Source organism: Pristis pectinata, chromosome 2, assembly GCF_009764475.1.
Source record: "Pristis pectinata isolate sPriPec2 chromosome 2, sPriPec2.1.pri, whole genome shotgun sequence".
In the NCBI taxonomy this organism is placed as follows: Eukaryota; Metazoa; Chordata; class Chondrichthyes; order Rhinopristiformes; family Pristidae; genus Pristis; species Pristis pectinata.
Window position 1 is genome coordinate 31,445,578 of NC_067406.1, and position 25,231 is coordinate 31,470,808.

General features: G+C 40.1%; 1 protein-coding gene across 15 annotated transcripts in view; it reads left to right on the forward strand.

The window, feature by feature from the left end:
• The window catches only part of nedd4l (NEDD4 like E3 ubiquitin protein ligase), a 316,982-nt gene that overhangs the window by 209,471 nt on the left and 82,280 nt on the right, over positions 1-25,231 (forward strand). For 14 of the 15 annotated variants that reach the window (XM_052036646.1, XM_052036653.1, XM_052036662.1 and 11 more), the window contains 2 exons: positions 20,327-20,388; positions 22,910-23,012. In XM_052036646.1, the coding sequence (XP_051892606.1) occupies positions 20,327-20,388; positions 22,910-23,012 (165 nt within the window). Of the gene's footprint in view, positions 1-6,692; positions 6,787-20,326; positions 20,389-22,909; positions 23,013-25,231 lie in introns of those variants that run through there. The other variant, XM_052036734.1, reaches the window with a different exon arrangement.

Sequence of the window (25,231 nt, forward strand, 5' to 3'; positions counted from 1 at the left end):
ATATAATGAGGAATTTGGATAGGTGATTGCAAGATTAATTAAAGAGTTCATTTTTAAGAGTTGTCCTAAAGAAGGGTAAAGAAGTGTATGGTTTATAGAGGGAATTACTGATCTCAAAGCCTCAGCCACAGAAAGCATGGGTGTGATGGGTGAACAATTAATATTAGCGTTTCTTAAGGGGCCAAAATTGGAGGAGGACAAGGTTTTTGGAGGTTGCAGAGTAATGGGAAGGTGAAGTTCTGAAGAATTTTGAGAAAAAGATGAGAATTTTAAAGTTAGCACATAGCCAGAGTGGGAACCATTTAGTTCCTCAGGACATGGTGTAATACAGCATACACACAGTAAAACCATGGTTGAGCTCCAAGTTGGACTGACCCAGTCAGGGGAACATCCAGGCTGGCAAATCTGAAGCAAGGCAAAGCATAGATATGAGCTTCAGCAGAAGCAGAGTTCAAGTCTGGCAAGGTTATGAAAGCCTGTGTAGGCTGGCTTATTGATGAGGTACGTGTGTGGTCAGGATTACACAGAAATGCTGGGCCTTGAGGCATATGCTTCAACTTCAGGAGAGGAAAGGAGTTCTCAGTTTGGGCACTGGGTTTTGCAAAGCAACTGAGGCAATGGCTTTGTTTACTATTTTTTCTACGCTGGGTAATGGATAATTAATGTGACAAATTAGGGACTGATACATATGCATAATTATATGCAATTTAGATGTTATTAAAATTTTATCATCTTATCGGGCTGTTAAATACAAGTAATGTTATGCTTGTTTTTTTTCTTGAGCAGTGATGGGGATAATGATCACTTTTGGAAAATAACAAAATAATGAAGGCAACATGGTAGTGTAGCAGTTAGCGTGACACTATTACAGTGTGAGTAATCGGGATTCGATTCCCGTCGCTGTCTGTAAGGAGTTTATACGTTCTCCCTGTGTCTGCGTGGGTTTCCTCCGGGTGCTCCAGTTTCCTCCCACATTCTAAAGACATTTGGGCAGGTTAATATAGGTTTAAAATGGACGGTGCAGACTCATTGGGCCGGAAGGGCCTGTTACCGTGCTATATAAATAACGTTTTTAAAGTTTTAATTTGATGCAAGGGAGAAAAAGCAACTCATCAATTTCAAGTATTTTTTGCGAAAAGATTATTACAGCATAAAAAGCAAGAATAGGCCTACCACAAAGTATTTGTGTGTGGGGGAAAAAATAATTGAAATCATTTCTTTTACTCCCCTGTTGAGAGAGGTAGTGTTCTGTCTGATGGAGCCTTGCTGTGTGTTGGCACAGATTGATTCATGATCCAAGGAATTGCAAAGGGAACTGAACGCTGAGTCATCAGTGACTCTCTTTGACCTTGTGATGGAGGTAATGTCATTGATAAAGCAGCTAAAAATTGTTGAGCCTTGGACACTGCCCTTGGGTACTCTTGCAATGTTTTTCCTGTGGCTGGAATTGACTTTAACCACAACCATCTTCCTTCTTACTCAGTGTAACAGTGGAGAATTTTCTTCTTTAGTCCCAGTGATTTTTATTTTATGAGTCTTGTACATGACAAAAATAACACTTTGATGTCAGGAGCTGTCAGTCAGTCATTTTGTTGATATTTGGACCTTGATTGTAACAGGTTTCAGAGCAGAAGTCGTGCTGTCCAGACTTTTAGTGCTGTTTGCTGATCATTAAGTTTAATAGGTCAGTAATTGGTTTCATTGGGCTTGTCCTGCATTTTCTGGACTTGAGAATTTTGTCTGTTGTCTGGCAGTGTTGTCTTCTTCAGAAGTTTTCTTCTTCTATCTTCCATAGGACTGCTGTGGGTTCTGAAGGGAACTTGGCTACTTTGCTTTCCACAGAAACTGCCTGACCTGCTTTATTTGATTTTCAGTTACTGTGCTACTATAGTTTACTGTTCCTATTAATAGACTGAGTGAAGAGTTCAGGGCGTCAGTGCAAGATTTAATGCAAGAGAGTTAGATCTGAGGTCATAAGGAACTGCTTCACACGTGGATTGAAGCTATGGAATTTACATCAGGTGTGTTGTTTAAAATAGAAATTGTCATTATTCAAGCTTAAATTGGACAAGTGAATGAACAAGAAATCCTTGAAGAGGCATCTAGCAGTATCTCAGTGATATTTTATATGATCTGAAATTAAACATCAGTACATCTTTCTTTTGTTTGGTCCCTTTCTCTCTGTTCTGTGCATATTGTAGCACCAAACAGGCTATTTAGTCCATTGCATCTTTGCAATCTTAGAAAGAGATTGTGAATGTATTTTCAGTTGTTTAAATAAAGTTCACACACCTTTCCCCTGACCAGCCTCTGCATCCAGCACATTATCCTTCATCATTTCCGACAGCTGTAATGGGATCCCACCATCAGTCACATCTTTCCTTCCCCATCCCCATCCCTCTCTGCTTTCTGCAGGAACCACTCCCTCCATAACTACCTGGTTCATTCATCCCTACCCACCCACTCACCCCTCCATGTCCCCTGGCACTTTCCCCAGCAACTGTAAGAGATTCAGCACTTGTCCTTGCACCTCCTCCCTCACCACCATCTAGGGACCTAAACAGCCCTTCCAGGTAAGGCAAAAATTCACGTGCATCTCCTCCAACCTCAGATGCTCCTGATGTGCCCTCCTCTACATCAGCGAGACCAAGACTAAGAAATCATTTTGCGGAACATCTGTGCTCTGTCTACGATGGCCATCTTGAGGTTCCAGTGGCACACCAATTCAACTCCCCATTCCCAAACTGACCTGTCTGTCCTCAGCCTTCTCCACTGCCAGAGTGAGGCCAAGTACAAACTGGAAGATCAACACCACATATTCATATTCTACAACTCCGTGGAATGAACATTGAGTTTATCAATTTCAGGAAACCCACAACTCTTATGCTGTTCTTTCTCTCCTTCTGGTCCACCCAATTGTCACTTAGTTTTGTTCTCCCCCCACCCCCACTCCACCCCCAATCTGGTTCCATCTGTTTATCACCCACACACTTAACAACTGGATCTCCTATTCTCTCCCCAATTGGTTTGATCTGCCCATTATCCCTCATTTATTTGGTTCCACTTATCACTTTCCACCTTCCTCATATCAGATGCCAGCATGTGCAGCCTCTTGTGTCTCCACTTATCACCTTCCAGCCTCTGTCTCTACCTTCACCCTCTCTCCCATCACCTGGCTCCTGGTTCCATCTGTCCCCTTTTATTTATTTCTCTCTTCTTGCCTGTCTCTACCTATCACCCACCAGCTGCTGTCTTCCTACTCCATCCCAATCTCTCTCCCCCCACATCTGCCCATGGCCCCCTCCATCTATTGCCACCTATCACCTGCCAGCCTCTGCCTCAGCTCTCTCTCTCACCTCTTTTTGTTTCTGGCTATCTCCTCTCTACACTCTCAGTCCTGATGCAGGGTCTCAACCTGAAATGTTGACTATTGCTTTGTCTCTGCAGATGCTGCCTGACCCACTGAGTTCCTCCAGCAGTTTGTCTTTTGCTGCATCTGCAGGTTACAGCATCTGCAGTCTCTTGTGTCTTCATACAATGTTCTAACTTTTTTTTGTTGCAAAGTATAATTTTAAAGTATAATTTAATTTTTTTCATTTTCTTCCCTTTGGTCCTTGTGAGATCGATAATATTCATCCAGTATCAATCCCGAATGTGAAAACGTCACACGGGGAGAGGGTCATGTTTCAAATCAATAGTATTCCATTCTGTATCATCTGGAAAACTTCCTAGCCCCATTTTACCAAAATGATAATTTAGGATTTGAATTGACTATGTTATTGTTCATGTTGTGATTATGGATTCACCTTTTTTAGTAGTTGGGAATTTGATCATGTCATAATAAATCATATGTACAATAAGAGAAAGTGGAGAACTCCCAGTAAAGTGTTCTGCATACTTCACAGATGTTGCTTCCTCGACCTGAGTTACCAGACAGCCATATGTTTTTTTTGGCGTGAGATCCTGCCTCTCAACCTGGGAGGAACTTTTCAAATTAGTTGTTGAGAACATCCATTAACCTCTACAGTCATTCTTATCATGAACCTTTTGTTCTTTGATAGTTAATAAACTATCTCTGCACTACATTTCATGCTACCACCTTTAGTTGTTTCTTTTACCCCAAAATAATGCTCTCAAAAATCTTTAGCACCCAATTCCCACTATCATCATCTTGCATTTCCACCCGTCCATGCACTTAACATTTTCTTTCATGTGTCTTGTGTAACCTTCCATAAAGACTGTAAAGCATTATGTGCAGGCTTTGTCTCTGCTGTTTACTGGAGCTGTTAATGACCTGCACTGGAAAATATTTTTGGCTTCAAAACATGTCTTGTCCATTTCTAAACTTCGTGCCAAACAATTCTGATTTCTTCCTATCCCAGCACCTCATTGGCAGCCCACCTTCCACAAACATAAATACTATCATTTTGATATCATCCTTTAATGCCAGTTATTTTCCCTCTTTATTTTGCTTTTAACATTGAATATGTCATTGACATTTAATGATTCTTCTCAGCTAAGGCCTTGAAAAGGTCATTCATGATTCTTTATTCCATCTGGTTATGGAGGTAGGCATTCATTTTCCCGTTTATTACAGATTTCTGATCCCTGTTGAGGACAGAGCACCATCTTAATCTGTAGTGTAATAATCACATAGAAAGTTTGTGGGGGCTGTTCATTTGTCACTGAGAACAAAATCCAGTCCAACATTTCAGCTGAAATATGTCTATGATTGACCTAGCTGTGCAATATTTAACATTTATGCACTGCATGGTGTTCTTGCTTTCTATTTTGCAAGTTCACTTTTTTCATGTTTTTTCCTCCATTTTGATACCATCACAACTGTTTCCATTGCTTGATCTAAGCAATATCCCCAATATCCATTTTAACGTCACTGACTAAGAAGAGGAAGAGTGTTACCTAATATGTTAGAATCCTGATATGGTTAATTGCAAGCATGATGTGTCAGTAAAATTATGCAATGGAATTATAGTTTTAATACCAAGTGCATGCATATCCACTTAAGCCTCTGCATTCATTGGAGAAGTTTCTACTTAGAAGTTCTATTTCTTATATATGTCTAATTATTTCTTTTAGACAATAATGTCTCAGATAAACAATCAAGCAATAACATGAGAAATCAAAGAAACTCTGATTGACTGTTTGAAATTATGTATTTGATGTTGTAATGAGGCTATTATATAGGAGCTGCTTAATAGTAAAAATAAATAACTACTTCCTGCTCATGATTCATTGATATTAGAATTGCTAATTATGGCAATCAACCTCCAGCAGTTAATCTACAGCAGAGTCAGACATGAGGTAAGGAAAATCCCATTGTTCAAGAACTTTGAGTCATTGGTTCAAAGTCACCTGTTACTGCCAAGCATACCACACATTCCATGTCACGTCTCAAATTACTCATTTACTGTATCTCAAAAATTTCCTGTATGAATGAAATCTAATTAATTTGCATTCAGATGTATCAAAGTTTAGTACTTATTTCATTTCCATGTTCCATAGTGTAGGTAGTCCTCCCTGGTGCTTGTTTAGAGACATAGAATTATACAGCATGGAAATAGGTCCTTTGGCCCAACTCATCCATGGAAGAGAGCCTACCTGAACTAGTCCCATTTGCCTGCATTTGGCCAATATCCTTCGAAACTTTTACTATCCATTTACCTATCCATGTATCTTTTAAATGTTGTAATTCTACCCACCTCTACCACTTCCTCTAGCAGCTCATTCCATGTACCCACCACCCTCTATGTGGAAAAACTTGCCCCTCAGGGCCCTTTTAAATCTTTCCCCTCACATCTTAAACCTTTGCCTTCTAGTTTTAGACTCTCCTATCCTGGGAAAAAGACTGTGACCATTCACCTTATCTATGCCCCTCATGATTTTATACGTCTCTATAAGGTCACCCTCCTATGCTCCAGGGAAAAAGGCCCCATCCCATCCAGACTCTCCTTATGACCCAACCCTCCACTCCCAGTTACATCCTCATAAATTTTTTTTGCACTCCCTCCAGTTTAATGACATTCTTCCTATAGCAGGGTGACCAGACCTGCATACAGTACTGCAAATATGGCCTTACCAATGTCTTGTGCAACTGTATCATGACATCCCAACTCTCGTATTCAATATTCTGACCGATGAAGGCAAGTGTGCCAAATGCCTTCTGCACCACCCTGTCTACCTGTATCGCCTTTTTGAAGGAACTGTGTACCTACACCCCTAGGTGTCTCTTCTATAACGCTCCCCAGGGCCCTACCATTTACTGTGTCAATCAGGACCCCAAGACAGGTTTAACTTTTTCTAACAGTTGCAAATCTCTTCCTGGATATTTTTTATACCTACACTAAGCACTTCACTTTTTGCTGTATTGAATTTCATCTGTCTTTTAAGTAATACTTAAGTATATTTAAATCCTCTGGAAACTTGATCCTGTTCTGCTTTTGAGCCTACCATCTCCTACTTTGTAAATTATCTTGTAAATTATGCAAATGTGCTGGTAACTTTTGCCTCCAGATCATTTTTGCCTTGTAGCTCCAGAACATTTATTAAGATGTCCCAAAATAGATTGCTACGGGACCCCATTAACATTCCCCCCAAGGCAATGACAATCCTTGCTTTATATGGATTTATCCATTATAAAATACTTCCACTGATCCACGCTCTCTTTACTTTCAGAAACAACTTTCCCGTGGGCTTTCCTGAAATCCAAGTACACCACACCTAATGTCTTAGCCCATCGAGCCTCTTTATCCCACTCTAAGAGAGCCAGTAAGTTAGAGTGATATGACCTCCCTTTAATTTAGTTTGCAGTGTTTTATGATTTATGTCTACCTATATGATTTGTAGTCATACTTACAATAAAGATTTCCATAAGGCTAGCTGCAATATTTGTTGGATTCGCTGGTTTGCAGATTTCATTAGACATCTGCTCTATACCACTGCCTAGATTTTGTTTTACTTCACAGTGGTTGCTATTTGATTTGTGCAAATTTCGTCACACATTTGCTTAAGGCTATTCTGCTATGGCTCTATCTCCTGTCCCTCTAGACACTCAGATGACTTAAAGACTTGAGCTCATCCACCATCAGAACAGCCCAATTAATTATTATTTGAAAAATGGCATATGCTCAGCTGCTTTCTCAAGCCTCTCCATCTTAATCTCTTTTTGATACTTATTCCTTCTCATTCCTGCTGTAGCTTTCCAATTGTCCCTGAACTGCTGAGAGTTTTTATTATTTATTAATAGGCACTGCTAGGGAGTGGGCTATGGGAATTAAATGATACTGATTTGCCGAGGTTAATTTTAGTAATTGTGACAATTGCAGAAGCTGAAGTTTTTGTTGGTCGCTGATAGTTTAGTTGGATGCGCAATGCAGGTAGGTTTTGTTCTTCCACATATTTGGCTACACCTGCAAATCATAGTTTCTCATGGATTCATTTCTTCCTGGATTTTTCAGCACCTTAATTTAATTCACATGTAATGGTCAGGATCTAAGTCTTGAATTTCATTAATTTGTTAAAACCAGTTTAGGACTTCTACTATGAATGGTAGGGCACTAGGGAGTGTAATGGAACAGAGGGACCTGTGAGTACAAGTGCATAGTTCATTGAAAGTGGCATCACAGATAGGGTGGTGAAAAAGGAATTTAGCATGCTGGCCTTCATCAGACAGGGCATTGAGTGTAGGAGTTGGGACATTATGTTGCAGTTGTATAAGTCATCGGTGAGGCCACACTTGGAGTACGGTGTACAGGTTTGGTCACCCTGTTATAGGAAAGACGTAGTTAAACTGGAAAGACTGCAGAAAAGATTTACAAGGATGTTGCCAGGACTAGAGGGCCTGAGTTATAGGGAGAGGTTGGCCAGGCTAGGTCTTTATTTCTTGGAACACAGGAGAATGAGGGGCGAATTTATAGAAGTGTTTAAAATTATGAGAGGCATAAATAAGGTGGATAGTAACAGTCTTTTCCCCAGGATAGGGGAGTTAAAAACTAGGGAGCATAGGTTTAGGGTGAGAGGGGAAAGATTTAAAACGGACCTGAGGGGCAACTTTTTCATGCAGAGGTTGGTGAGTATACCAAATGAGCTGCCAGGGGAAGTGGTTGAAACGGGTACAATAATATCATTGAAGAAGCACTTGGACAGGTACATGAATGGGCAGACATGGACTAGCTGGTGGGCACCGTGGTCAGCATGGACTGGTTGGGCCAAAGGGCCTGTATCTGTGCTGTATTGCTCTATAACTCTAATTTGTGCTTTGCCAAAGCATCAGATATGTGAAGAAACTTGTATGCTTTCAAAATTGTTTCTACAGTGTTCTCGTGAAGCCTAGTGTTTTATGGACTTGGAACTATGATGTCAGACTGTTCACCTGTTCTGATGACCTAGATTGAGCATGGGAGGGTGAAATCTATTTCGATCTCATGCTGACTCTTGCTTTCCTCCACTGAAAGTTGTGAGGTGGTTCTTTTTCTTTACTCTGCAGACTTTGATTTGGTTGTGCTCCTTAAAACAAATAAGACTATGGAATAAATGAGGATAAACTTTGTCCAGTGGCAGAACGATTGGTAACTGAGGAATACTGATTTAAAATAATGGGCTGAAGAACCAATGGTGAGAGAAGAAATACTTTGCATAAATTATTGGTAGAAACTGATGAAATAATGAGTTTTAAATACAAACTAAAAAGAAAACATCTGTTGGTCATTGGGGAAAGGTTAAGTGATTAGGGCAAATAGAATATAATCTTCAAAGTTGGCACAAACTATATGAGTGGAGTGTTTTTATCCTTTGTGATCCTACGTCAACAATGTAGCATTTCACACGTATTGTTATTTATTCATTCACGGAATGTGAACATCAGTGCAAGGCAGGCATTCCTGAAATCCAGCAAGGCCATTTCTGAGGATAGCTAAGAGTCAACCGTATTGGTGGGTGGGTAAGAATGGCAGATTTCCTTCCATTAAAGATTTTAGTGAACCAAATAGGCTTTGATGATCTGTTTCATGGTTTCCATTACCTCTATCAGATATGATTGCATATTTCTTTTGTAACTATTGCAACTTGTATGCTCAGTTTCTACCAATAATTTATGCAATATGGCATTTACTGCCATCCCAAATTGTCCTGAAATGACATTCTTGAGGGCAAGTTTTGTGGTCACATATTGACGAGAACAAAAGGGAAGGGCAGATTTTCTTCCCTGAAGGACATTAGTGAACCAAATGTGTCTTGATAATAATCTTGTAGTTTAATCATCACCATATCTGATGCAGGTTTTTATTCCAGATTTACTTAATTGCTGCCATGGGATTCTAACATTGTGTCTTCATATCAATAATCCATGCCTTTAGATACGAGAGCAGTAAATTTACCTTCATTTTATCATATCCTGTGATTACATATTGTGTTTTCTTATTCTTCTTGCTTTTGATCTTTAAGATGCTATCTGATTAAGACAAAATTTCAATCTCACGTTCACAATTTGTTTTAAAAAATTACTCTTTCAGATGCTAGAACTTAATTTGTCTTCCATTTTCCCACTTTGCTCGATCTTTAAGCAGTGGGGCACTGTAGGGCAGTTAAAGACAAGACTCTTCATATCCATTGTCGTTTTATTCACATAAAAGTCTGCATACCTGCTATTGTGGTTTTGATGCCATCTTGGGGTGCTGGTATCTTGAAAAGTTTTTAGTTTATCACATGATATGCATGAGGTGCTTTAGGTCAGGCATATCATTTGTCTTTTTCCTGTGTGGGTAATGTCGTACGTGAGGGTGGCACATACTGCCTTTACGTTCTTTTAGTCATGTGTTTCATATGTTGTTAAAGATTTTTTATTTCCTATTTTGGTGAAAAGGATGGTGACTTCAATTTCAACTACTTCTCAGAAGTTCAAATACTTTAATTTGGCAGATCAAGTCTCAAGACATACCTTTGGATAGTTGGAATACATATTGCAAGCAAACGTCATGGGACAACTTCACCTAACTTGTTCCTGCTTATGATTGTTGATTTTGCCTTGAAGTTATTAGGCAACATTCTCTTTCCTGTATCTGGAATATCATTTGAGCCAACTACTGTGTGTTGGATTTAAAACCTGGAGTGGACTAAAATTTTACTGGCAATCTTGTAATTTTAAATGGTTGCTTGCTTATAGATAACTAGGTTTGGAACTTCAATAAATATATATTATAGGAAACAATATGGTTGATTAGCATGGTGAACAAAGCCTAAAATGGCATTGGCTCTAAAATTTAATTTTTAAAGGCTTGTGTTTCTTCCAGCATGCCCTCATATAAAAAAAACATTGCGACTATTTTCCATAATCAGCAATCAACATTAAAAAAAAATCAGTTCCAAATAATTAACTGCTGTAAAATTGCACTACTGAGTGTTAAGTTTATTTCTGTTGCTATGAGTCTCATACCTCTGTCAAATGACAATGGAAATTAGACAATTAGACAAATAAGACTATTCGTTTAAAAAGGAGACACAAGCGACTGCAGATGCCGGAATCTGGAGCAAAGAATGAGCTGCTGGAAGAAAATAGCTGGTCAGGCAGCATTTGTAGAGGGAAGTGGACAGTAGACATTTTGGGTCGACATCCTTAATCTGGACTGAAAGAGTAGAGGGGAGATGGCCAGTATAAAAGGGTGAAGGGCAAGAACTGGCTGGTGATAGATGGATTCAGGTGAAGAGAGGTTAATTGGCAGATGGAGTCAAGTGGAGCAGAGAAGGGTGAAGATAGCGACAGAAGGCTGCGGATTATGGAATCTGATGAGAAAGGAAGGTGAAGAGGAACCAAATAAGGGAGGTATGGTGGGCAGATGGGGACAGTCAGGGAAGGGGACCCAGAGTGAGAAATGTGTCAGTGATTGGCAAGTGAAGTAGGTGAGGGAAAAGAAAACTAGGAGATGGGGGCGGGGGTGTGGATGGGGTGGTGGCTGGGAGGGGTTGGCTTGGAAAGAAGGGTGTGTGTGTGTGTGTGTGTGTGTGTGTGTGTGTGTGTGTGTGTGTGTGTGTGTGTGTGTGTGTGTGTGTGTGTGTGTGAGAGGGTCTGGGTAGATGAGAAGGAGAGGGAAAGGTACAGAGGGGGCACAGATTACCTGAAATTGGAGAATTCACTCCTCGTGTCATCAGATTGTAGACTGCCCAGGCAGAATATGAGGTGCTGTTCCTCTAGTTTGCATATTGGTGTGGGAATGGACAGGGGAATAAAAATGTCTTGCAACAGGGAACTCCAGATGACCATGGTGGGCAGAGTGCAGATGCTTGGCAAACCTGTTGCCTTGTCTGTGATGGGTCTCACCGATGTAGAGGAGGCCATATCGAGAGCACGAATGCAATAGATGAGGTTGGAGAAGGTGCATGAGGTTGGAGAAGGTGCCTCACCTAGAAGGGCCGTATAGGTCCCTGGATTATGCTGAGGGAGGTGGTGTATGGATAGGTGTTACACCTTCTACCATTGTAAGGAAAAGTGCCTGGGAGAAGGAGGAATGGGTGGGGAGGGATGAGCAAACCATGGAATCATGGAGAGAGTGTTCTATGCAGAAGGCAGAATAGGATGGCGAGGGGAAGGTGTGACTGGTGGTGGGATCACCCAGTAGCTGGCAGAAAAGTCAAAGAATGATAGACTGGATGCAGAGGCTGGTGGGGTGAAAGGTAAGGACCAAGGGAACTCTTAAACCTGTTCTGTCTGGGGAGAGGCGAGTTGAGAGCAGAAATCCGAGAAATGGAGGAGATGCAGCTGAGGGCTCTATCAACCACAGTAGGGGAGGGGGGAGGGGGTAAGGCACATTTCCTGAAAAAGGAGCACATCCTGCAAACCCTCATCTCAAGAACAGATTCCGTGGAGACAGAGAAACTGAGAGAAAGGGATGGCATCCTTACATTTACAGTGTGGGAGGAGGTTTAGTCCAGGTAGCTGTGGGAGTCAGTGGGTTTGGAGTAAATGTTACTGGATAGTTTGCCTCCTGAAATGGAGACAGGAAGATCAAGAAAGGGGAGAGAGGTGTTGGAAATAGTCCAAGGGAATTTCAGGGCAGGATGGAAGTTAGTAATCAATGTTCCACTAGTACCACCTGCCTTTGAATAGTCTTAACTTGTTTGACATTGGGTTTCTTATTCAAATGGTCTTACTGAAATGTTAATACCACCTTTAAGAAAACTTGTCATCTTGAGATATGTGGTAGTGTTACAGTACATTAAGAGAACACTGTCAAATAGTCAGACCACTCTCAAATTGTAGAATGGATATGATGTTGAGACCATTCACAAATGGACAGAAAAGCAAGCAGTCAAATTCTTTGTAAATAAGTTAAGACTCTCCTGCCTCTGGTAGCATTGCTGCCCCGGTTGAGGATTAGCTGAATTTTATAGAGAAAAATTATTCATGCTTTGACCCCCTGATGTCCACTTAAATTTGTTGACCTTATGTGATCTGGCAAAAGTGGCACTTTAATTGATCAAATTCTCTGGACTGGAAAAGAGTAAATAATAGGGGTGACAAGTTGAGGCACTGGCTAAAGAGACCATCACTGATGGTACTGTATGTAAACTCATAGGCCACCCCCGAGTTACAAACACCCAACTTTTGGATAGCCTTACATAGAAACAAGCTCCCATGATAATATTAAATTCAAAAGCCTGATGTACATACATACATTCATTCCTACAAATGGCAGAACTAGTTTCCTCTTTCCAATTTTAGTAATTGTCCTTTTTTATCTGTCTTTTGTGCTTTTAATGCCCTTTAATACAATACTGTGGAGGTATGGTTACCATATCGACTGATTATTGGAGCAACACACAAGAAGCTGAAAAACTCAGCGGGTCAGGCAACGTCTATGGAGGGAAATGGACAGTCATCATTTCGGGTCGAGACCCTTCAGCTAGTCCTGATGAAGGGTCTCGACCTGAAACATTGACTGTCCATTTCCCTCTATGGATGGTGCCTGACCCACTGAGTTCCTCCAGCTTCGTGTGTGTTGCTCCAGATTTCCAGCATCTTCAGTCTCTTGTTTCTCCATTCTGCTACTCCACTGTGAAGTCTCTTCAAGGTAGGAATACCTTGAAGAAGTTTTCCTCCTCTCTTCGACCCAGTCCTGATGAAGGGCCTCAACCTGAAACATTGTCTGTCTGTTTCCCTCCATGGATGCTGCCTCACCCACTGTGTTCCTTCAGTTCCTTGTGTGTTGCTAAAGATTTCCAGCATCTGCAGTCTCTTGTGTCATGAGTGATTATTGTGTATTTTCTGATTTGTGGACAAAATGGACTTAGGGACATCTGTGAAAATGAAACCCACTTGTTACCCAGGGAAGGCCAGTATTCTTTCCATTTACGCTCCACTGTATATTTTTTTGCCAATTCTCTGCTCTATTAATAGAAGTAATCTACATCTTCCACTTTTATGATGACTAACCTAGCATGTTCACTTACCTTCTGAATTGGTATCTGTTGGTTTTCACCACTACCACTCAGTTTGGCATTTGTTGAGAACTTCAGTCTTATTTCATATAGGACTATGGTTGTAAGGAGAAATGGGAAGAGTGGTTGTACGTTAAGTCTGTAGTTCGCAAGTGCCGGGCTTTCAGCCGATTATAGAAGGACTTTGTTTCTGGTCAGAGCATCAACTGCTGATAAGCCCTGCTGGGTCTCCATCCCAGGATCTGAATTTTCTTCACTCATATAAAATTCCATGGACGTTTACGTAACTTAGTTCTTTACACTTTTCGCTTGGTTTTGATGCAAGATTTATCCTTGGAGACCATCAGACTTGAGCATTATTTCTTTACTGAAGATTTCATTGTTTTTCTTTTAACTTCATCTTTATTCTCTCTGCACCACTTAAATCAATATGCAGCACCAATCTTGATTCACTTCCTAGGCTCGTCCATTTATTTATACTTGGGTCATTACTATCACATTATTTTAAGTAAACCACCAACCCCTCCCCCAAAACAAAATAGCGAATTCAAATCGTAACAATTTGTTTCGCTATTTTCAATCTCTACACTGACATCTTTGCTCAATTTCCCTAATCTCAGAAGTAATCATAACATATTTGACATGCTTCTATAGCTGGTTTGACTGGTTAAGAGCAATTAAGTTTGATGAAATAGCCAAGAAGTTTGGTAAAGGACCTCGACTAAATTTGCAATGCACCAGAAGTGTCGGGTGGAAGTTCGGTACAAAAATAAGTGGAAGATATTATACTTTGGAAAGAACAAGTGAGAGACATACTTAATGGTGGTAAACCATCCCGAAGACCTAAGATTTGTGATTTTTCAGAATGAAATACAGAAAGAGCAGTCTTTGCCTTACAATGAACGTTGCTGAATGCTCTGAAAGGGAAATAATTCAGCTAAACTCCAGAACAGGTGAAATCAAGGTGTTGGTTAAGAAATATTACTGCAGGTGTAGCAGTGGGTAATCCTTTACCCATTAGCAGCAGGTAATCTAAAATTATATATTGTTTTAGGAAGCTATTAATATCTGTATGATTTTAAGTTTCTTTTGGGATTTCAAGTACTGGTCGTGGATTTCATTTTCTCTTGATTAATAGAAAGATCAAGTGGGAATTTCCATCTTTATTCAAAGTTGGCATTTGCAATTCGTATTACTTTATTTTAGAACTAATCCCTTATTGCTTTTGTAAGTTATTGTTCACTGAGACAAAGACTGAAGGTGGCCTAATTAGATTAAAACCAATGCCACCGAGCACCAGATGCAAAGGTCAACTTCCAGTATGCTTGTACAGAAGAAGTGCATATCTGATAGAACTTTTTCCCACTGACAGATTTGCATTAAAAACCAATTGAATAATTAAGTACATCAATAAGAATTATATATCGAGAAAAGGGCTCATGATTCTATATTTATTTGTCATAGTTGCTTTTTACATATGTAAATTTGAGTATTTTTATGTGTTTTGTCCTTCAGTGGGGTAGCAAACAACTGCATTGATTTTTTTGGAAAGAATATGATGCCTCTGTGTTTCGAGTCTAAATAATCCTACTTTCCGTTGTCACTTTTTCTTAAGTTTGCCAACTGTTTCATTTGTTCCTACACGGGCCTTTCTAATCAAAGCTACCTGCAGGTAAATTGACACACTGCATTTATACCCCTCTACCAGTGGTGGCTCTGTAGCTGCTCAGTCTTCAGTCCTTCAGTTTCTCTGACAAACTTATAGGCTCCAACATGCTCTGTTGGTAATTTGTATTTTATATTTTTTGTGTGTCTTTTAAATCTTAACTCTGCATCTCTTAATCCTCTAAAATAATCAATCTTTTATCATTTCATTTACGGGATTTGAGCATCACTGCCATCATTTATTATCCATCACTAATTCAGCTGAGGAGACAATTAAAAGTCAACCACACCAGTGGGTCAAGAGTCTTATACTGAACAGACTGTATAAGGATGGCAGATTTCCTTTCCCAAAGAGCATTAATGAACCATATGGGGTTTTACCATTGCTGAGGCTAGCATTTTCTAATTCCAGATTTATTTAATTACTTGCATTTAAATTCCCCTACTGTCTTGAGTCAAGTTACTAGATCATTGGTTCAGGAATTAGTTGGTATATAAACCAGGAGCTTGCTTGCAAGACTGCTAAACCCCTGTGAATATCGGAAATCTGAAATAAAACAACACATGCTGGAAATATCAGGCCAGGCAGCAGCTGTGGAGAGAGGAAACAATTAAGGTTTCAAGTTACGTACTTATTATTGGAGTTGAGAAATTTAGAGATGTACCAAGCCAGAACAAATGCTGCAAAAGTAAGGGAGATAAACATGGTCTGTGATAAAATGGAATAGTAGAATAGATGCTACACAGATTCTGCTCATTGTATCCATGCTGCTTCTCTGCCAAAACAATTTTATCCACCCATTGACCCTTTCTCTGTTTTTTTAACCACCTAATTATCCGATTCCCTCTTGAAAGCCACAAGTGAACCTGTCTTTGCTGCATATGCAGGCAGTATATTCCAGATTCTACACTATAGAACTATATAGTGTTGAACTACATATGTTCTATGTGTCATTCTTAATTTTTGTTCTTTCTATTCTACACCTATAGAATCATAAAGTTGTACAGCACAGAAACAGACTCTTTGGTCCACCACGTCCATGCCAACCTTTTCCATCTTCATTAATCCCATCTGCCCGCATTAGGTCTGTATCCTTCTATTCCTTGCCCGTTTAAGTGCCTTTCTGAATGTCGCTTAAACATAGTGATTGTATCTGACTCAACTATCTCTTCTGGCAGCGAGTTTCAGATATCAACCACTTTCTGTGTTTAAAAATAAAAATTTCCCCTCAAATCCCTTTAAAACTCCCTCCTCTCACCGTAGATCCATGACTTCTTGTTTTTGATACGCCTATCATAGGAAAAAGACTTTGACACCTACTCTATCTATTCCTCTTATCATTTTATATAGCCCCTATCAGGTCACCCCTTCGCCTCCTTCCCTCCAAGGGAAACAAATCCAGCCTATCCAGTCTCTCACCATAACTAAAGTCCTCCAATCCAGGCAACATCCTGGTGAATCTCCTCTGCACTCTCTCCAGTGCAATCTCATCTTTCCTATAGTGTAGCGACCAGAACTGAACACAATATTCCAAGTGCAGTCTAACCATTGTTTCGTACAGTTGGAACATAACATCCCACCTTTAATGCACACCCAAGTAAATATATATCACAAAAAATATGGGTCCCAGCATCAAGCCATGTGGTTCACCAATGTCCACAGAGCTCCCATCAGAAAAATATCATTCCACCACTACCCTCTGCCTCCAATTTTGGATCCAATTAGCTAGCTCGCCATAAATCCCATGCACCTCAACCATCTGGATGACGTGGGACCTTGTCAAATATGTCTCCATAATAGACAATGTCTACTGTCCTGCCTTCATCAATCTCCTCAGTTAACTCCTCAAAAAAACTCAATCAAATTAGTGAGAAAGGGTATCCCCTGCGCAAAGCCATGCTAACTATTCCTGATTAGCCCTTGCCTTTTCAAATGCACATAAGATGACCAGATAGTCTGAGACTTTTTCCTAGGGTTGCAAGTCTGAAACTAGTTGAAGGTGAGAGGAGAGAATTTAAAGGAAGGACAGGTTTTTCATACAGGGAGTGGTATATATATGGAATGAGCTACCAGAGAAGTGATAGGGGCAGGTACGATTATAATGTTTAAAAGGTATTTGGACAGGTACATGGATAGGAAAGGAGAAGGGTCATATGGGCTCAATGCAGGCAAATAGGATTAATGTAGATAAACACCATGGTCAGCATGGATGAGTTGGGCTGAAGAGCCTGTTTCTGTGCTATGCAATGCTATGATTCTATAAGTTCTATGTCTTTGGATTTTCTCCAGTAATTTCCCTACCGCTGACCTAAAGTTCACTGACCTGTAGTTACCTGGCTTATCCCTGTTGCCCTTTTTAAATAAAAGGACAACATTAATGATCCTCTAATCTTCTGGCACCTTGCCTGTAGCTAATGAAGGTGGAAAAAATCTTCATTATGGACCTAGCTATCTCTTCCTTTGCTTTCCAAAGCAACCTGGGATCAATCTCATCTGGCTCAGGGGATTTATCAACCCTTATGCATCCCATGACATCCAACGGATCCTTCTTCTTAATACTGACCTTCTCCAGGTTATCCGCATACCCCTCCCAGAACTCTGTATTTTCCATGTCCTCGTCCTTTTTGAACAGAGAGGAGAAGCATTTAGTTAGAGCCTGGCTCACATCACCTGGCTCCACTCATAGATTACCACTTTGGTCCCTAAAAGGATGGACTCTTTCCTTGGCTACCTTCTTGCTCCTGATTTACTTAGATAATCTCTTGGAATTCTCCTTAATCTTACTCCATTTTGCCCTCCTAATTTTTTCTTAAGTTCTCTCACACACCCTATATTCTTTAAGAGACTCCTTCATTTGCAGTTGTCTGTACCTGCCATGTTTCTTTATTTTCCTGATCAGCCTTCAATATACTTTGTTATCCCTAATCTTGCTGCCTTTACCTTTCACTCTTACCAGAACATGCTGGCCCTGAACTCTTACTAACTCTCTCTAAAAGACTTCACTTGTCAGCTGCCATTTTACCTGTGAGAAACTGCTTCCAATCTACTTTCACCGGGTCCTGTCTTACACTATTAAAATCAGCTTTCCACCAAATTCAAGACCTTACCTTGAGGATCACCCTTATCCCTTTCCACAACTACCTTGAAACTTACAGAATTGTGGTCCCAAAGTGCTTTGTCACTGACACTTCAACCTCCTGCCCAATTTCATTTCCTAACATAAGGTTGAGTACTGCCCCATCTCTTGTGGGAGTCTACACAGTCTCTAAAATCTCTCTTGGACACGCTCAACAAATTCCACCCCATCTAAGCCCTTTGCACTAAGGCAATCCCAGCCAAAGTTAAGAAAATTAAAATCCCCCCACTACATTAATCCTATTGCTCTGACACCTTTCTGCAATTTGAAGGCAGTCTCTAATGCCTTCCCATCCTTCCAATAATGTGGCAGCCAGAATTGAATACAATAGAACGTGGAACATAGAACAGTGTGGCACATTACGGACCCTTCAGCCCATGACGTTGTGCCGACCGATATAAACCTTCTCCATGATCAATCTAACCCTTCCCTCCTACACAGCTCATGACCCTCCATTTCTCTTACATCCATGTGCCTATCTAAGAGTCTCTTAAATGTCCCTATTGTATCAGCTTCCGCCACCACCCCCAGCAGAGCGTTCCAGGCACCCACCACTCTCTTTGTGAAAAACCTGCCTCTGACATCCCCCCTAAATTTTCCTCCTCTCACCTTAAATGGATGTCCTCTGGTATTGGCCATTGCCACCCTGGGAAAAAGGTGCTGGCTGTCCACTCTGTCTATGCCCCTCATAATCTTACACACCTCTATCAAGTCGCCTCCATCAATCTCTACCTTCATCAATTTGTTGACAGCCAAGTCTCTGTAATGGCCACAACATCGTAATTCCATGTGCTGATCCATGTTCTAAGTTCATTACTCTTATTCTTAAAACTTCTGGCATTGAGGTAAACACATTCCAACCCATCCAGCTGACTGCGTTTATGCCCTATCCACTGTCTATCCTTCCCCACAGTCTTTCTGCAGATCGCATCAACCTTTACACTAACTGCTCCATCATCTGACCTAACACTCTGATTCCCATCCCCCACACCAACCTAGTTTAAACCCTCCCCAACAGCTTGAACAAACCTGCCCACAAGGACATTGGTCCCTCTCGAGTTCAGGTGTAACCCATCCCTTTTCTGTAGGTCATGCCCTCCCCAGAAGAGATCCCAGTGATCCACAAATCTGAAGCCCTGTCCCCTGCACCAACTCTTCAGCCATGCATTTGTGTGCCATATCTTCTTATTCTTACGCTCACAATATTTCAGCTGAGGTTGTACCATGTTTTATTTTGAAGGTTCTTTGTTTTTATACCCAATGCCACTGTTGGAAAAAGCCCAGAACTGTGTATGCCTGCTTTCTCACCCTGCTCTGCCACTGTCAAAGATTTGAGCACACACATCCCCAAGATCCTTTTCTCCTTCATTCCTTTTAGAACTGCTTTCTTTATTGCCTTACCTCATTCTTCCTATCAAAATACATCACCTTGCATTCCTCTGCCATTCAGCTCCTGTATATAACACCAGCCTGTTAAGGTCCTGCTGCAATCTATCACCAATCTCTTTACAATTCACAATGCCGCCAAGTTTTTGTCACCTGTGAACTTAGAAATTGTGGTTTGCACCCCCAAAGCTAGATCACTAATTTAGATCAAAAACTTCAATGGCCCTAACACCAATACTTGCAAAATACCATAAGCCACAATGAAAGGCAAAAAGGGAAGGTAATTGGACAAGTGCAGAAATATAAGATAAGCCTAGAGGGAATGTAATTGGCAATAACAGAATTGTTATCAGTATCTGCTATCCAAAAAAATGGGAGTGGTAATTCTCAATTAAAATTGCTGAACACAGTGTTGAATCTGAAACCCTGTAAAGCTTCTCGTTCTTACTCTCTTTCACCTGCAGACAACATTCAGATTTTAACTCCATTTAATAGAAGAGCAAATAATATTTAAATTATAAAATTCAATTAATAATGTCATTTTGACACCATAGGATGTCTTGTACTAACATCACTGCTCAATACATTACAAATATGGAAATGAGAATTGAAAAGATTGTCCATTGATATTCTCTTTAAAGTCTCGTTTCAACTAAGCAAGTAATATCTTAATTGAATTCATTTTCAAACAGGCAGAAGATCCAGCCTTGGAGAGACCATATACTTTTAAAGACTTCATGCTCAGGCCAAGGAGGTGAGCTTTTCTGATTAGTTGTAATTAGTTTGAGTGATTAATGTATTCACGGGTGAGGTACATGGTTGAATACAAGAAGTAACAATTCCACCTCCTCTCCTTGCCTTTCCATATAATCTTTCACTGACACTTTGCATAATGAGTTAACTTCTGTTGTGTTACAATATGATCTGAAGTCTTCCCAATCTTCTTCCTGGTTTTAATGTTTATTTTCAAATATTTTGTATAAACTGCTGTCTCAGCTTCATTTGCATTGGGTGCTTGATATTAATTATCTTGGTAAATCATGGCTGCTCCTGATTATTTGCCTGAGATTGTGTTGAAGTACAGTTTGATCTCTCTGAGCAAAATCTTAATAGACTAAAAGTCATTTTGTGGCTTCACTTGCCTGCTCATGCCTGTTTCTCTACTACTTCTCTGTAAACCGTAACCAGTTCTCACATGCTCTTGGAACTGCTGAATGTTTCCAATATTTTTTTTAATATTGCAGCAGCTCTCAACAGCTCCATTATTATTCTTCCCTTTTGTATAAAGTTGATACCTAAAAGATCCGCAATTATGCATGATATTTCCTGCCCTGCTTAATCCACAAAATCCGTACCAGACAAGTCATTGGGATAGCTGGGTATGGTTGATTATCTGAAGAAAAGCCCAGACAGCAGGAATCTGTAACACGAGGATCATTTGTGCTTTAAAGGTGGGAAAATCTCATCATGGTAGCCAAAGAAATGGTTATTGTTAGAGAGCCAGGAAGTCCTTGCAGCTCAGAAGCTTATTTTAAAATATAGCTTTAATTTCCTCTGTATTTGTGGGGATAGCAGATGATGAACAGGTGCATTGATATGCTGCTTTACAAGCTCCCATGTCAAAGTTGTTTCATTTTCAACATATCTATTCTTTACTGTCGTTATTTACTTGGGGAAAGTTGACCAGCAACGCCATGTGGGCAGTGGGAATAGGAGTGCAAAGTTATTTTACATTGTATTCTGTATGCATGTCATATAGTGCTGGAAAGCTGATCCTTAGTCTTAATATATTTTTTATTAGTGCATCTTCAACAGAGTGAATAGTTCCCTCAAACTATATCAACATTGTTACAGTTATTCGTATGAAGCTGTTGGTTCATCAGCTTTGTAAGCTATGGCTAGCAAGCTGAAGACCCAATTCCAATATTACAATTGCGTGACAAAATTCAAACCTGCTTTCCTTACCACTTTCTTCACACTGTTTAAGGTTAAGCATATTCCTGCATCATTCAATGTAGTTCTCAAATAGAATTTTTGAACTGCTTCAATAGTTCTGTCCAAGGCTAAGTTTTCAACCCTGGCGTTTGAGCCTTTTGTGTTATACTTGTTTATAAAATTTTATGGTAGTCACCATGAATTTACGCAAGGAAAAAAGCTGGTCATATTTGGTAATTTTGTTTTCATACTTTAGTCAAGATACATTGTACTTCATCATCATTTTCTCTGATATTCGTTGCTCATGGTTGTTATTGGAAATGCCCTCTGGTTACGATGCCAGTTGTTTCCATAAAATTACAGAACATCATAGCACAGAGAAGCCATTTTATGGCTGATAATCAAAAAGATACTAAAGCCATCAAGAAGCATAAAGGATAGGCGTGTACACCTTGGAGATCCTTGAGGTATTGGGACAGGAGGGAGAAGAGGGAAGTCTGTTTCTTCTGGGGAGTCAGTGGCAAAGGTTCGTCAGTTTAAAATTCTCTGAACGTGCCAAGATAATTTCCTTTTTTCAAAATAGATGCTTGAAAATGCATATATCTGAGGGAAGAGAAGATTGTGTGTTTTGAACTGTTCCAGCTTTGAGCCAATAGAAAAACTGTGGCAGTGTCTTGGTGGAAACACGTTTATGGAGTCATAGAGTCATACAGCATGGAAACAGGCCCTTCGGCCCAACTAGTCCATGCTGACCAAATTCCCATCTAAGTTAGTCCCATTTGCCCGCATTTGGTCCCTATCTCTCTAAACCTTTCCTATCCATGTGCCCATCCAAGTACCTTTTAAATATTGTTAATGTACCTGCCTCAACCACTTCCTCGGGCAGCTCATTCCATGTGTTGACCACTCACTGGGTGAAAATGTTGCCCTTCAGGTTCCTATTAAATCTCTCCCATCTCATCCTAAACCTAAGCCCTCTAGTTTCTGACTCCCCAACCCTGGGAAAAAGACTGTGTGCATTCACCCTATCTATGCCCCTCATAATTTTATACATCTCTACAAGATTACCTCTCATTCACCTCTGCTCCACTGAAAAAAGTCCTAACCTGCTCAACCTCTCTCCATAACTCAGTTCCTCGAGTCCCGGCAACATGTTTCTAGTGTTTTGTATGCCAGTATTCCTAGGCACACTCAGCTAGCAACTCTGGTCTTGTTGATCCAAAAGCTTGTGGGTTGCAAGCTCCACTTGGCAAAATGTGGCTCTACATAGATTAAAATAGTTTCAATCAATAGAAAAAAATATATTACTTTAGAATGATTATTATTATTGTCTATTGTAGTCATAAATCCCGGGTAAAAGGATTTCTGCGTTTGAAGATGGCCTACCTTCCAAGGAATGGTGGACAAGAAGAAGAAACGCCTGAACAGAGGGAAGAATCTGAGGTATAAATCTCAGAATTGAGCATCTTCCTCAACCTTTTTAAATTGGAGACAAAAGAGACTGCAATGCTTGAAATCTGGAGCAACACACACAGGCACTGGAGGAACTCAGCGGGTCAGGCAGCATTTATGGAACGTTTATTTCCCTCCATTGATGCTGCCTGACCTGCTGAGTTCCTCCAGTGCCTGTGCATGTTGCTCCTTTTAAATTCAAATGAGATTATTCCACTTTTTTGTGTGATGCATAATCTGATCCACAGCACTCAGCATGCAAGGCAGAACAGTTTTTGTTGATGCTATTTTATCTTCCTATATATAACTGTTGATGTCCTAAATAACTACATTAATAATCATTTGGTATAATTATCTGGCAGTGGTTAGGGAAGTCACGAGAGAAATGCATGAATATCTGATTGACTGAACAGGTGTTTCTATGTTTTACTTCAGATACTGGGATCGCTGTAACAGAATTTGTAGAAAGCAATTAGAAGGGAAGGAAGTTTCTATGGCTAATAGATTGTTTGGAGATTTCTATAATGGCCTATACTGTCCAGGAAGAGAATCCTGTGTAATTTTCTTAGGTGTTAAATTAGCTAGAATTTGAGAATACAACAAGAATGCTGGAAATACTCAGCAGGTCAGGCTGCAGATGTGGAAAGAGCAGTGTTCATGTACTCTTAATAAAATATAAGATGGATAAAATAATTAGCTATTACAAGTGAGCCGGAATGTTGCATGAGCTGATTCAGACTTTCTTCAATACCATTCAAACTCTGACTCATTCTTAATCTCGGGTGTATGTTTTTACTCTAATCTCTGCAACATTCATTATCAAAAATGAGTTGCTATTCCCCCTTAGAACCAGGTCACCTTGATTTTCTCCATATACGACAACAGCATCAAAGTAGCAATTATTCATTGGTTATTGTTTGAAATTCCAGGGTGTGTCTACCACTAAATTCATCATATTTAAATATGGCTGGCTAACATTTCCTGTGTCCTACCAGATTGTGAGAGGTGAGCAGAGGCTTATCTCCATTTAAGATGAGCAAAGTGATAAATAAAGGCCTACGTAAAGATAAAAAAAACAGAATAGGGTAATTGTGAGGTAATTATTGTGCTAACATTTCAATAGCCTGAAGTACTTGTTAGAATGACTAAACCAGGTAAGCGCCGGATAATCTTGACTGCTTGCAAAAGAGAGAAAATACTTGCTCCAGAAAAATGTGTTAAATATGAGCTTGGCAATTTACAAGTGAAATCAGGATGAACTTTTACATTCATAGAAGTAGAAATGTAGAATTCAGTAGACAACTATAGTAACTATTTGTGTAAATAATGAGCCAGATTTTGCTGTCAGTGGTGAACTGACAGTGCTCTTTTTTGACTGAACAAAAATAATATGATCTCTCACAATCCTTTCAGAGGGAACTCTTAGAAAGCTTTGGATGGATTTTCTGTACTGCACCACTGTCCATCCAAAGGGCATCACGTGGGGTGGCAAAAACTAGCCCCATCCATAAAATGAGAAGAAATTTTTTGGTCAACTTAATCATACCCAGAGACTCAGCTAGAATTGTGAAAGTCTTAAATCTTTTGAAAAACATCCTAATGTTCCCATGGCATGCAAAAAATTTCAGGAACAGTGGGTGGGGAGAGGAGAGGGGAATGGGGGGTACAACGAAAAAAATACGGTGGTGCAGTGAGTAGAGCTGCTGCCTCACAGCTCCAGCAACCCAGGTTCAGTCCTGACCTCTTGTGTTGTCAGTGTGGAGTTTGCACGTTCTTTATGTGACCATGTGGGTTTCTCCTGTGTTCTAGAGACATAGAAATTGGTAGGTTAATTGACCACTGTGCAGTGCCTCTGGTGTGTAGCTGAGGGGTAGAATCTTGAGCGAGTTGATCAAAATGTGGGGAGAATAAAATGAAATGATGGTAAACGGGTGGTGTCGACTCATTGGACCAAAGGACTTGTTTCTGTGTTGTTAGACTCTGTGACTCTGAGAATTTTCCTAAAAAAACCTCAAACTTAATAAATATAAACACAAATAAATAAACATTTGCAGTACTGCTTTAGAAATCCTAAGTGCAAGCCAAAAAGAAATGAAGATTCTGAACAACTTTTATCAGAAAGCCTCTTAAATTAACAAATTTCCCTGGTTCTCCCTAGCTCTTCCCTTAGCTTCCATTAAAACCAAGGAGAGAATTTTACTTGAAAGCAA